Genomic DNA, 12069 nt, shown 5'->3' on the forward strand with positions numbered 1-12069 from the left:
TGCAGTTTCTGCTTAGATTATAGAGTGCTGTTATGAGCTGGTTGACCTCCAGCAAGTTCTCCAGCCTCTCTATGCCTGAGTTTCCTATATGCAAGCTAGAGATAGTAATACAGAGGTTGAATGGAGAGCTCTCAGAACACTGCCTGACCCATAGTCGCTGCTATTTAATTTTTTGTTCCTTGTATCATCCGGGTCTTTGATCTGTAAAAGAGATGGCTTGGGGGACATGACCGTGACTTTAACTACCTGGAGTCCTGCCGTGTGGACAAGGAGCCACGTGGACCAGGCCATCAGCCCCAGCACTAGATGAGAGGAGGGCCAGGCAGATCACATAGAGGGATTTCACCCCAGCTCCAGAGTTCTGGGTATCAGAGGCCCAGGGCCAGCTTTGCTGGAGAGCAGAGATGCCCCATCTTCCTTTTCCTGACTTAAGGGGCTCACCTTCCCCTACCCCACGTTCTCCTTGCCATGGGCCTGACCTGTTTACCAACAGACTCACCACATGGAGACGCTCGGTCTTCTCCACCAGAGCCAGCCTGCTTGTTCTCTGGGCAGCTGTCCATGTAGCCCCCAGGAGTCTATTTTCCCTGGGTTTCCAGTAAGATGTTTTTAGGAACAAATGGTCTCCTGCTTCCTTTACAGGTGTTTACATTTCAAATGACTTTTCCCTCTTGTCCTACTTACAATCAACATTTGATATTAGCAGATCCTTTCTCGAAATTGTATAATCACCTGAAAAACATTTGTAGAAGTTCTCCCTCTGGACTAAAGCTGGACACTCTGATGATCACATCTCCTTGGTAGTTGACCTGTCCGTGGTTTCTGTGCCAAAATCTGCACCCTGACCAGATGGGTCTATTTCTCTTGCCTTGCAGACTGGTAAAGCTCTCAGTTCTCAGGTGTCTGCGGTCTCTTCCACAGCTGGGCCAGATGTGGTATCTTGCCAGGTCCCAGAAGCCTGCCTCCATTTACCCCTTTGGCTTTTTGGAGGATGAGAGAAACGAGATAACAAACGGGTGAAGTTTCTGCTTAGGTTATAGAGTGATGTTTGAAACTTGGGTTCCAAGGCCAGGTCTCTCGTTTACAAACTGGTTGACCTCCAGCAAGTTACCAGCCTGTCTGTGCCATCCTTGTAAAAGAACACGTTTGTGTTGTTTTAAGGCCCCAAGTTTACAATGATTTTTTACAGCAACTCTGTTAGTGTTAGGAAACTCATACAGTCAGGGAGTGAATGTTTGACTCAGTGACTGACTCCTATTCTGTCAGCTCATGGTATCATTCCCACCCACAGGGCTTTCATGGGTCTGAATTAATTCTACTCTTCATCATTCAAATATTTATTTATTTATTTGTTCATTGAGCCAGACGCTCAATAGTTTCTTCTCTGTGCTGACCATGGTGTGAGGCAGTAGGGATACCTGGTGAGTAAAGCAGGTGTGGCCTTACACTGATGCTGTTTAATTTTTTTTTAATTTTCTCTTAATTTTAGAGAGAGAGCATGAGCAGGGAAGAGGGGCTGTGTGTGTATGGGAGAGAAAGAGAGAGAGAGACTGAACCTTAAGCAGGCTGCACACTCAGCACAGAGCCTGACATGGTACTCAATCCCATGACCTTAGGATCATGACCTGAGCCAAAATCAAGAGTCAGGAATTCAACCAAGTGAGCCATCCAGGTGCCCTGACCTCATATGGTTTATAATCTAGCAGAGACACTGCTGTTTGTTAAACAATCACAGAAAAACACATTGCAATAGCAAATAAGTGGCATGCAAGAAAAGCGAAGGATGCTGGGAGAATCATGGGACATCCAATTCCAGCCCAGGAGTCATACTTGTTCTCTCTTTACTAGGTCTTGTATGCTCTCTCAGAGCAAGGAACTGAACTCACTCAGCAACCACAGAGGGGTGGGATTCTTTGTGGGTTGATGTTCACACATAGTCACGTAATCATACAATTCGAAGCCATGTGTTCAGGTATGGAAGAGGGCAGTATAGTTGAAGACATCATGGACGAGCTCAAGTCTGCATCCTCCTGGCTCATTGTTAGAGTTCTGTGTCTCTAGTGGTGACCGTCTGTGTCTCCAGCTCACTGACAGTGTCCTATTCCAACTCCATCATTCCCGCTGCCCCAGACTCCTGCCTTCTGCCTTCTTGGGGTATCTCACGTTCAACCTCCCCATGAGAAAGAGCTTGATAGGGTTGCTGGTCCTTCTTCAGGATTGCCAGATCTGGCTACACAGAGTCTTGAGTGAGGCTGCCCTGTATGCTGACAGCCAGGCTGTTGGTAGCTACTTGGGGCTCAGGAATAGGTCTCTGGTCCCATCAGTTATGAGCCAACTGATGAAGCCACAGGACAGAAGACCCAGACACCCTTATACAAGGAGTCACTGGGATTGTTTATCCCAATGGGAACAATGCAACAGGAAGAATTTAGGCTTCGGGTGCCCAGCAGTGTTTATATTTGCCCCCATCATCCTACTAGACATACTACACCCGTTCCATCTTTCATCAGAGCTGGCAGCCTGGAGTAACTTATGTTTTGTGCCCCCACCCCCAATCAAGTATCTGGGTCATCACAACACCATTGTTTTGCCAGATGCATCTCTGGGTGGGAGTGAGAAGGAAGATACAGACCCTAGTTTAACAGGGATTATGAGTACAGGCTTTGGAGACAAATGAGGCCAGGTTTAAGCCCTGGAAAATAACTTACTGTCTTAGCCCTAGTTCCCTCATCTATAAATTGGGGATAGATATGTTTACCATATTGGATTGTAAGAAGGAATAAATGGGGGCGGGCAGGGGGAGAGTAAAAATATCCCTACATCTCTTAGCATGGTTTATGACAAATCATGAGCACTCAGAAAATGGAAATTATTACTATTATAATTTCCAAATATTCTACATGGGGTCCATGGGCAGTGGGGGTGGCAAGCTCCATGCAGTCTCTTAGCTACAGAGGTCATAGAGATACAGATGCCAGAGAGAGTAAAAGTCTTGACTGTCCTCATGCTCAGTGAGAATCCCTACATTGACCTATCTTTAGGTTTCATTAAGTCCAGCAGACTGGACGCTGGCAAGCCTGGGAGACTATCTAATCTGGAAAGGTCTAGAAGATGCCAACAGTGTACCCAAGTAAGGCCAGAGGAGGATCAAGCAATTCCTGTGGGTGCAGGTGGGAGGGGGGAAGCTGGGGCGAGGACACTGACGGCCTCAAAGGGCCAAGAAGGCAGTGTCCCAAGGTTTATGTTCTAGGTGGTTAATGGTATCTCTGAACCCTCGTGTGCTGACCATGGCTGCAGGGAGGGCTGCTTGGGAGAACCCTGGGAAGGAAGAGGGGCTGGGGACCCTTGGGTACCTAGGTGTGTCATCTTCTCACTGCTTGGTCCAAGAAGGTCCCTTCCCCACTCCCAGAACCCTAGCATGGTGGACCTGGTTACCCCTTGCACGGGCAGCAGCATCAGCAAACATTTGACTTTGACCTTTATTCTGGAAGAAGTCTACCCACTCTCTCACCCTCGGTCAAGCAGCCTCTTTGAATTATCACCAGATGGACTGGGAGCTTGAAGGTTTGCCGAGGTCATAGGGAGGGGAGAATCTACTGACGCCACATGTAGGCAGGAAATCCACTGATGCCACATACAGGCATCTGGCTGCTGTCCTGGGCAGCGCCCGGCCTCTAGGAGCCTAGGTTGGCCCTGCTTACTTGGCCACTGTCCCTCACAGGCAACAGTGGCGCTGAAGCTCTTGATATAAATGTGCCTGCCTTATGAGCAGCTCACAACAGTCTCAGGGAGCTCGGCTGAGAGGCCCTTACTTAGCTGTTCCCACCCCGCATCGCCTTCTGTGTGCAGAGATCGATAAAGTTGAGTTTATCATGACCATCAATTCCGGCTTATTAGACAGCCCTAGTACTCGCTCTCAGAAATGCCTTGTTTTTATCTCTAGTGGAAAATGGCTCGACTTTGAACAAGAATAAAAGTAAAAAGGGAACTTTTATGGCTTAATTTTATGGAGAATATGCCTCTTCTCAAAATGAGTAAGGAGCAGGTCTCGTACAGTCAGGCTTTCTCCAGAAGCATCAGGAGAGAAAGGCCGGTTAGGCCTGTGTGGCTCCTCTGACTCTCATGTCCTCTGGTCCTTCTCTGGGGAGGTGAGCGGGTGGGGAGCAGGCTCTGGGGAGCAGAGGGTGTGAGGGCCAGACCCTGGAGGATAGAAGTGCTGGGCTGGGGTCTGGAACAATTCTCTTCCACAGCAGTTCTTGAATGTGTGTTCCTTTTGAAAGCCTTGGGCTGCCCTGGGCAGGCAGGCTTCTGTCCTGTGTTGGGCAGTGATGATGGTGAGTGTGACCGGCAGGTATGTGGACCTCTTTCCTAGCGTGCTCTTCTGCCTCCTTCTTTATGCCTCCTTCTCCAGCAATGCGAGTTCTGCTTCAGCGTCGAGATGACAATAGGAACCATGACTGTGTGCCGGTGTCTGTGTGTTGGGCACTTTGAAAGGGCAGCGTCAGTGTATTCGGCGGATGCTGACTGAGTGCCTGCTGCGGGCCAGGCACTGTGCTGGGCAGTGGGAGCGCAGTCGTGAGTGAGCAAGCTCTGTTCCTGCCCCCAAGAAGGTTAGGGACACTGTCGTCTACTCATCGGGCAACCTCCTGTCCCGCCTTGCTTGGGACTTTCAGGGCTGAAACTGGGAAAATCCTGGGCAAACCGGGACATTTGGCCACCTTGTATAATCAAGATAGCAGTAAGAGGATGTTTCTTGTGGCATTTAGTGGTGGCCAAATCCAGGTGCTGGATGGGAGGGCGGGGAGGTTTGCAAACTCTTTCCTCAACGAGGTGTCTTCTTTTCACCACATGGGAGGTAGAAGATGCCGAATTTTGTAGAGAAAGACACCTAGGTGATCATTTCTTCTGCCACCCTCATTCTAGGATGGGACATACAGAGAAGTGAAGTGGCCCACCCATGGTCACGTGGCAGCTTGGGGCGGAGCTCGGCCTGGGTGGCTTCATCCACCCTCTAACACTCTTTCTCTAAAAATGGGCCCATCTTGTCTTTCTTTTCTTTTCTTTTTTTAAATTTTTTTAACACTTTTTATTTATTTTTGAGAGAGACAGACAGAGAGAGGCAGAGACAGAGACAGAGCAGGAGTGGGTGAAGGGCAGAGAAAGAGGGAGACACAGAATCTGAAACAGGCTCCAGGCTCTGAGCTGTCAGCACAGAGCCCGACGCGGGGCTCGAACTCACGGACTATGAGATCATGACCTGAGCTGAAGCTGGATGTTTCACTGACTGAGCCACCCAGGTGCCCCTCACCTTGTCTTTCTTATCCTGCCCACCCTTCCCCCCTCTCTGCTCAGCCACATCCATATTTGGGGTTAGGTTCAAATAAACTGAAGTGTAAGGGAGCTTGCCTCCAGGTGTAGAGAGAGAGGCCAGGGCAAGGCAGCTGTTGCTGGAGGGACCCTGAGTGGCTCCCAAGAGAGAAAAGGAGGAAGGATTTAAGGAGGTCAGGATGTTTGGCCTGGAGGGATCACTTAATTACAGTACAAAGAAACTTAGAACTGCTGGAGACAGAATGTGAGGAACTGGGGCCATAAGTTCGGGGGAGGAAGGACCCCGCTGGTGGAGAGAGGCCCTGACTCTCTGACCCAGGGAGGAAGTTTGCAGAAAAAAAAGGAACCCGCCGGGGTCAGTGGCATGCATATAAAATGTCTGCCTTCTATAAAATAAACAGCCCTGTTAGCTCTGTTTAATTCCAAAAACCTACTGTGTGGGCAGACTCTGGTTTAAGGGTAGAAGATAGCTCGGCAGCAAAATACAGCCCTGGTTCTTGGGGGGCTTGGTTATAGTGGGGGAGGCAGACAATAAACACACACCATTATGATGTATTGCACTAGGTGTTCCATTCAGAAGGGCCTGCATAGAAAAACCTTATGTTCAAAGGAGTCTTTCACGTGGAAATGGTGATCAGAGTTTAGCTTGTAAAAGAAAACATTTCCATTCTGCTTACAGAAAGGCCATCAGGAGTTGACCCATAGCCCTGGGGGTTCAAACCGTTTAGTGGGCCTGGCCGATACTGGGAGAAATTCAACTTGGTCTCCTTGGGAGGGGGTAAATGGGGAAGGGAAGAAGGGAAGGGAGTAGAGGTTGTTAACCCGCGGCTCAGGAAAACCCCTACGAACCACCTGGATCTCTGGTTAGTGGGGCTCTGAGGAACCCTCTGGAGAAGTGCTACCAGACACAGGGTCACAGTCTGCACAGCTGGTGGGGTTAGTGGGAAGGATTGCCAACATGTACCACTGTACCCACCTTACTGGGAGCTGTGCACTGCACTTCATAAAAAACCAATGATACAAAGTCACGTGCCAGCAGTTTGGCCATGTATTGTATTATTTTTTAAATGCAGTCAGTGAGTGGGTTGTATCTTGATGCTTTTGTGAGTTTTCATGCCTACGGAAAGGTCAGCTGCTGGTCTTGATAGATATAAATAGGCTCTAGCCAGGGACGCCTGGGTGGCTCAGTCAGTTGAGCATCCAACTCTTGGTTTCAGCTCTGGTCATGATCTCGCGGTTGTGAGATCGAGCGCTGCGTTGGACTCTGTGCTGGGTATGGAGCCTGCTTTGGATCCTCTCTCTCCCTCTTTCTCTGCCCCTCCCCCACACGCATGCGTGTACCCTCCTTCTCTCTCTCTCAAAGTAAATAAATAAACACTGAAAAAAAAAAAAAAGAACACTAGCTAGAGGAATGGACTTTTGGCCACAAACTTTCTGATGGCTGTTCGAAAAATCATTTTCACAACAAGAAAAAATTTTTTTGGAAAGGGTCTTGATGAGCTTAAGGAGGCCTTCCAGTCTTTGTCCTTCATTAAAGTCCCTCCCTCTACCTCCCCACCCCCTTCATCCCTTCACTGCACTTCCATGAGCCAGTTGCTTTTCTCCGGTCACAGCACTATTCCCTCAGCCCCACCAGGCCTTTGCACGACTTGCTTTTTCATACCATTTAAGAGTGTAACTAAATCTGTCCTCCTCCCAGAGCCCTCTTCTGACGACTCCTTCTGGAACAGCTGCCAAGGCATCACGCTGTCCTCTTACCCTGCTTTACTTTTCATCTCAGTACTTCTATGAAATTATATCATTTGTTTGCTTCCATGTTGACCTGTTTCCCCTGTCAAAGTGTAAGTGCCATGAGGACAGGTACTTTGTCCTTGTCCTGCTGTGCCCTTATTGCCTACAAGAGTACCTGCTTCATGGAAGAAGCTCAATAAATATTTATTCCATTAAATACAAGAATGAATGCCTTCTACGATGCAAGTCTGTCAACCTGGTGGTTTTATTAACATTTTAAGTATGAAAATAACATAGACACAAAGATGGGGACAAAACATAAGAGCCTCTTAAATACAGAGAACACACTGAGGGTTGCTGGAGGGGGGTGGGGGAGGGGGAGGGTCCAAATGGGTTAAAGGGCATCAAGGAAGACACTTGTTGGGTTGGGCACTGGGTGTTATACATGGGGGATGACTCGCTGGAATCTACTCCTGAAATCATTATTGCACTATATGCTAACTAACTTGGATGTAAATTAAAAAATAAATAAAATAAAATAAGATAAAATAAAATAAATTGTAAGTATGAAACAGATTTGGGAAGAGGCTCAACTCTTTTCCTTCCCCCACCTCTCTTTGGTGAGAGAGAAGGAGAGCTGGAAATAGAATGGAGAAGTTTCTGTAAATTTCTGGTAACCATAGAGACAGTGATTTTAGTTTATTAATCTCCTGCTCTTAAGCAGGCTGGGGCCCCACGGTGATTTCTCCAAATTGCTCAGCCCTGGTTATCCTGCAGCCTTCCTCATTAAGGAAGAACAGGCCCATTCCTATCCTGCAGCACTTTAATTGTCAACAAGCAGAAGCTCTGTACCATTATGCTCATTATTGCATGTTCTAACCTGGTTGCACCTCCCACTTTGGAGCCATACACCATGGTCACCAGCCCTGAACTCCTGGAGCCTCCAGTGGCAGGTGGTGGGAGTAGACAGCCTCCTCTCTGAGCCCAGGGCCTATAATTGCTGCTCTTTCCTTTTGTTCAACTGTCCTGAAGACAGGAGTCCATGCCTTCTGGAATAATGTTTCGTTTCAGCCCGAGCATGGCACCCATCATGGTTTCTTGCCCATAAAGGTGATGCTTACAGTACTTGTGTGTTCCTCTCCCTACTGGGAATAGCATGTAGACTTTTAAGATTATGCTCCAAGTCGTTTGGGAAAGAGACCTCCAAATGACTTCAGGGTTTCAGGACAACTAGGGGGGGAAATGAGACAGTTAGAGGTAGTCTCTCCAGCAACCATCTTTCCCTGAGGGAAAAACCAGGTATAGATGTCAGAAGACCATAGTGTGATTCTGTCTTGGCAGCTGATTCACGGTGGGGACTCAATCTCTCTGAGCCTTAGTGACCTCCTCTGTGAAATGAGACGAGACCTGTCATTCTGTCCCTCATTTGTGTAGAGACTCTGACTGTAGCTTCAACCTGGTCTGGAGTCTGGTTCCTGGTGATGAATGAGAGGTAGGAGAGGCCCAGGCAGTATGCCTTCTGCAGTGAGACAGAGTGGATTCTGGCAGAAGTCACTGGAAGGGCACATCTTTTTCTCCCAAAGAAGATCATCTAAGGTCTGCTCTTACCTAGATGTTGGCTGCCATTTTGAAAAAACAAAGACTTTCCGTTGGTTGCATTTTCTATCCTATTGGGTTTAGAAAGATTTAGCCATTCCTCTAACAAACACTCGGTGACTACCTGCTGTGTTCCAGGTACTACACTGGGTGTTTACGGCACAGCTATTCAGCTGGGATGATTATTGACAAATCCAGACTCTGTTGTGGTACAAATCCATTTTAATGGTTGTGAGTCTGTTATATATTTAGGGCTTGTCTTAAGTATCAAAGAAGAGGCCCTGGGAAGAATCTGGACTCCTGAGCCCTCCAGCAAAGCTGGAGCCAAGACATGGGGTGGGTCAGTATCTGGGGTGCCCCGCATCTGAGTCACGGACAGATCCAAGAGCCTGGCTTTTCTTCTTTGTAGGTGCCGCAACCTCTCCTTCCCCGATAGCCTGCCAGAGGTGAGCATCGTGTTCATCTTCGTCAACGAAGCACTCTCAGTGCTACTGCGCTCCATCCACTCAGCCATTGAACGCACACCTCCACACCTGCTCAAGGAGATCATCCTGGTGGATGACAACAGCAGCAACGGTGAGTGCCTAAAGTCCCTTGAGCCCTGTACCCTGCTCTGTGCCTGACATCTCAGCAGAGGGTTGAGCCTCTGTTGGGGGGGCAGTTCTCATTTTTTAAGGCTCTCTACGACTGCTCCTTCAATGAGATGTTGCTTCAGAGATGAGAGATTCTTGATGGTCACGGCTCTGGAAGGTCCACTCCATAGGTGTACCCTCTCTGCATCTTGAAGGGGCCTGGTCTCTAAGCTTTTCCTCATTGGCTGTCCACTCTCTCCTCTAACATTCTAGTGCAGTGTAGGATAAAGAGCCCTGACCCCCACCCCCACCACATGCACGGTGAACATTGCACCACGTGCACAGTGACTCTTTTCTGTGAAGCATCATTTCAGTTTGTGGTATCCCTCGGCCTCTTCCTGGAAGATTGTTGGCGTTGTCTTAGCAGTGGTGCTGATGATAGCAGAGGTGTTGATGGTGCTGGGTGTGGCGCTGGTTTGCAGTGATCTCGATGGTGGGGCTGGTAGTGGGCGTGTAACACGGTGGCAGCAACAGAGCTGTAAAAAGTCTGTCCTCTTTGCTGGATGCCCTGCTCCCTGTTCCGTCTGGCCTCCGCAAAGCCTCGGGTGGCCCACAAACACTTGTTGAAGCCCTTACCCCTTCTCTCTCCCCTTCTCCAGCCATGCTACCAGCTACCTCTTTCCCTTGGGGCACATTCTGGGGCCTCTGATACCTACATATACCAACCACCCCATAACATTTTCCAAACTTAGAGACCAGGTACTGAGATGGTTTTAAAACCAGTGCTCTTGATAGGATGATTAATATGGATGTGCTTTGGATAATGCACGATACTAAATACTAGGCTGCTAGGGCACGGGATCAGAGAGTCACTGAGCCTGTGTTATCTTTAGTGCTTTCTCTGGTGTCAGGTAGTAAATTTTCCAGTGAATCGTTGCTATAATGAGAAATTCAGATGGGCAATTTGTGTTTTGTTATCAATTAAAGCTGAAACGTATCAGATAATTGAAATATATTTAATCTCAATAAGCAAATTTTCTTTTTCATTTTATCACCATGTAGTAAGAAGTGTAGAGCAGCGCTGTGAAGCGGATTTTAGAGCTTTCTGAAGGGCAGTGCTTATGGATCACTTGACTCTAATTGTTCCGTGGTTGTAAAGGGAGGAAAAGACATCAGAGAGTGGTAGCAAACAGGCAGCATAGTTTTAAAGGTGATTGTTAATGCAGGAGACAGGAAGGGGCCCAGCCTCTGCTTCTCACGGCTACTTGCTATTATCTGGCCTGTGTCCATGGAATGGATGCCTGAGCAAGGGGAGAACAGCTTGACTAGCCCACCCATGCACCCTACCTTGCCGCACCCAGGCCTGCTGGCCCCTCTCCTCTTACATGTGAGAAGGTAAGGGATGAATGAGCCATCCTTTCAAGGGTGAGGACATCCCCCAGTCACGAGGCATCCTGAGGCTCTTTTGTACTATAGAGGTGGGTATGAGGATCAAAGGCAAGATACTGGCCAGAGAGATATTATGAAGGAAGCGTCTTCCGGATCTCTTGACTAATAGGCTATGGGCAGATGAACCAAAGGAGGGCTAGCGAATTATGGCTCAGTTTCAAGCCAGGGTGGCTCTGAGGATGATGGTGCCTTCCCAGGAGAGGGAAGAGGAGGAGCGGTGGGGTTCTTCAAGGATGGAAGCTTTCAAACCCTGAGCTCTAGGGAGTATTATGCTGATGGGAAAGTTAAGAATCATGACTGTGGTGGTAGTTACCCAAAGCTACCTGTGACAAAATTGCACAGAACTACATACCCACGCCCAAATGGGTACACATCTTACTGGAGAGATCTGAGAAGCTCCGCGGATGGGGGCAACATCATATCACAGTGTGATATTGGACTGTAGTTGTGTAAGATATTAACGTTGCAGGAGGCCGGGTGAAGGTGTGTGGAACCTCCCTGTACATTTCTGTGTACTTTCCTGTGTTATCTGTAATTACTTCAAAATATAAAGGCTGAAACAAACATCTCTCTCAGAAGACTCTAATTCAGTAAGTTTGAGGTGGAATCTGGCCATCTCTGTTTTGAAAAGCATTCTTGGGATGCCTGGGTGGCTCAGTTAAGCATCTGACTCTTGGGTTCAGTTCAGATCATGATATAGTTCATGAGTTCAAGCCCCGAGTCTGGCTTTGTGCTGACAGAGCAGAACCTGCTTGGGATTCTCTCTCTGTCTCTCTCTCTGCCCCTCCCCTGCTATGTGCACACACGCTCTGTCTCTAAGTAAATAAACATTTAAAATAAAAATAAAAAAGTAAAAAGCATTCTTAATGGCTGTGTTGCATAGCTCTGGTTGAGAACCTCTGGTTTAATGAGTAAGATGTAGCTTTGCTCTTGTACACATGAGTTCCAGTCCATGATGTGAAGGGAAAGAACTCTGAAGTCTCGAGACATGGGCTGTAGGGTCCTCCCCACCATTGGATGAGTGACCATGATGTCTCAGAATCTTCATTTCTTCCTTTGTAAAATAGGAATAATAATCGTCCCCGTTTGCTTCACCTGCCTGACACAGTCAAGCGAATGACCAAATTGAAGGCCATCAGTGTTTACCCCTACCCACCCCGCCCCCGCATTCCCAGGAGACTGCCACATAGCTAGCCAACTACACAGCTGGAGCTCCAGAGAGGGAACCGTGGGAACGTGGATTTGGAGTCTGATGCACAGAATAATTGAAGCCACTGCCTGGGAGGAGATGGTGGCAAAGAAAAGAGGGAAGAATAAAAATAGAAGCTTGAGAGAATACTGAGCATGAGACATTAAAGAGTCAGGAGGAAGAGGGTTAGCTGGTGAGAGACGG

The 12069-nt window shown here is 48.1% G+C and overlaps 1 protein-coding gene across 3 annotated transcripts in view; it reads left to right on the plus strand.

Moving 5' to 3' along the window:
- Window positions 1-12069, plus strand: part of GALNT18 (polypeptide N-acetylgalactosaminyltransferase 18) — a 355336-nt gene that overhangs the window by 185627 nt on the left and 157640 nt on the right. For all 3 annotated transcript variants that reach the window (XM_040456863.1, XM_040456864.1, XM_040456865.1), the window contains exon 3: window positions 9065-9231. In XM_040456863.1, coding sequence (XP_040312797.1) covers window positions 9065-9231 — 167 coding nt within the window. The remainder of the gene's footprint in view (window positions 1-9064; window positions 9232-12069) is intronic.

The sequence above is a fragment of the Herpailurus yagouaroundi genome, unplaced genomic scaffold, assembly GCF_014898765.1.
Source record: "Herpailurus yagouaroundi ecotype Mexico unplaced genomic scaffold, PumYag 218, whole genome shotgun sequence".
NCBI lineage: Eukaryota > Metazoa > Chordata > Mammalia > Carnivora > Felidae > Herpailurus > Herpailurus yagouaroundi.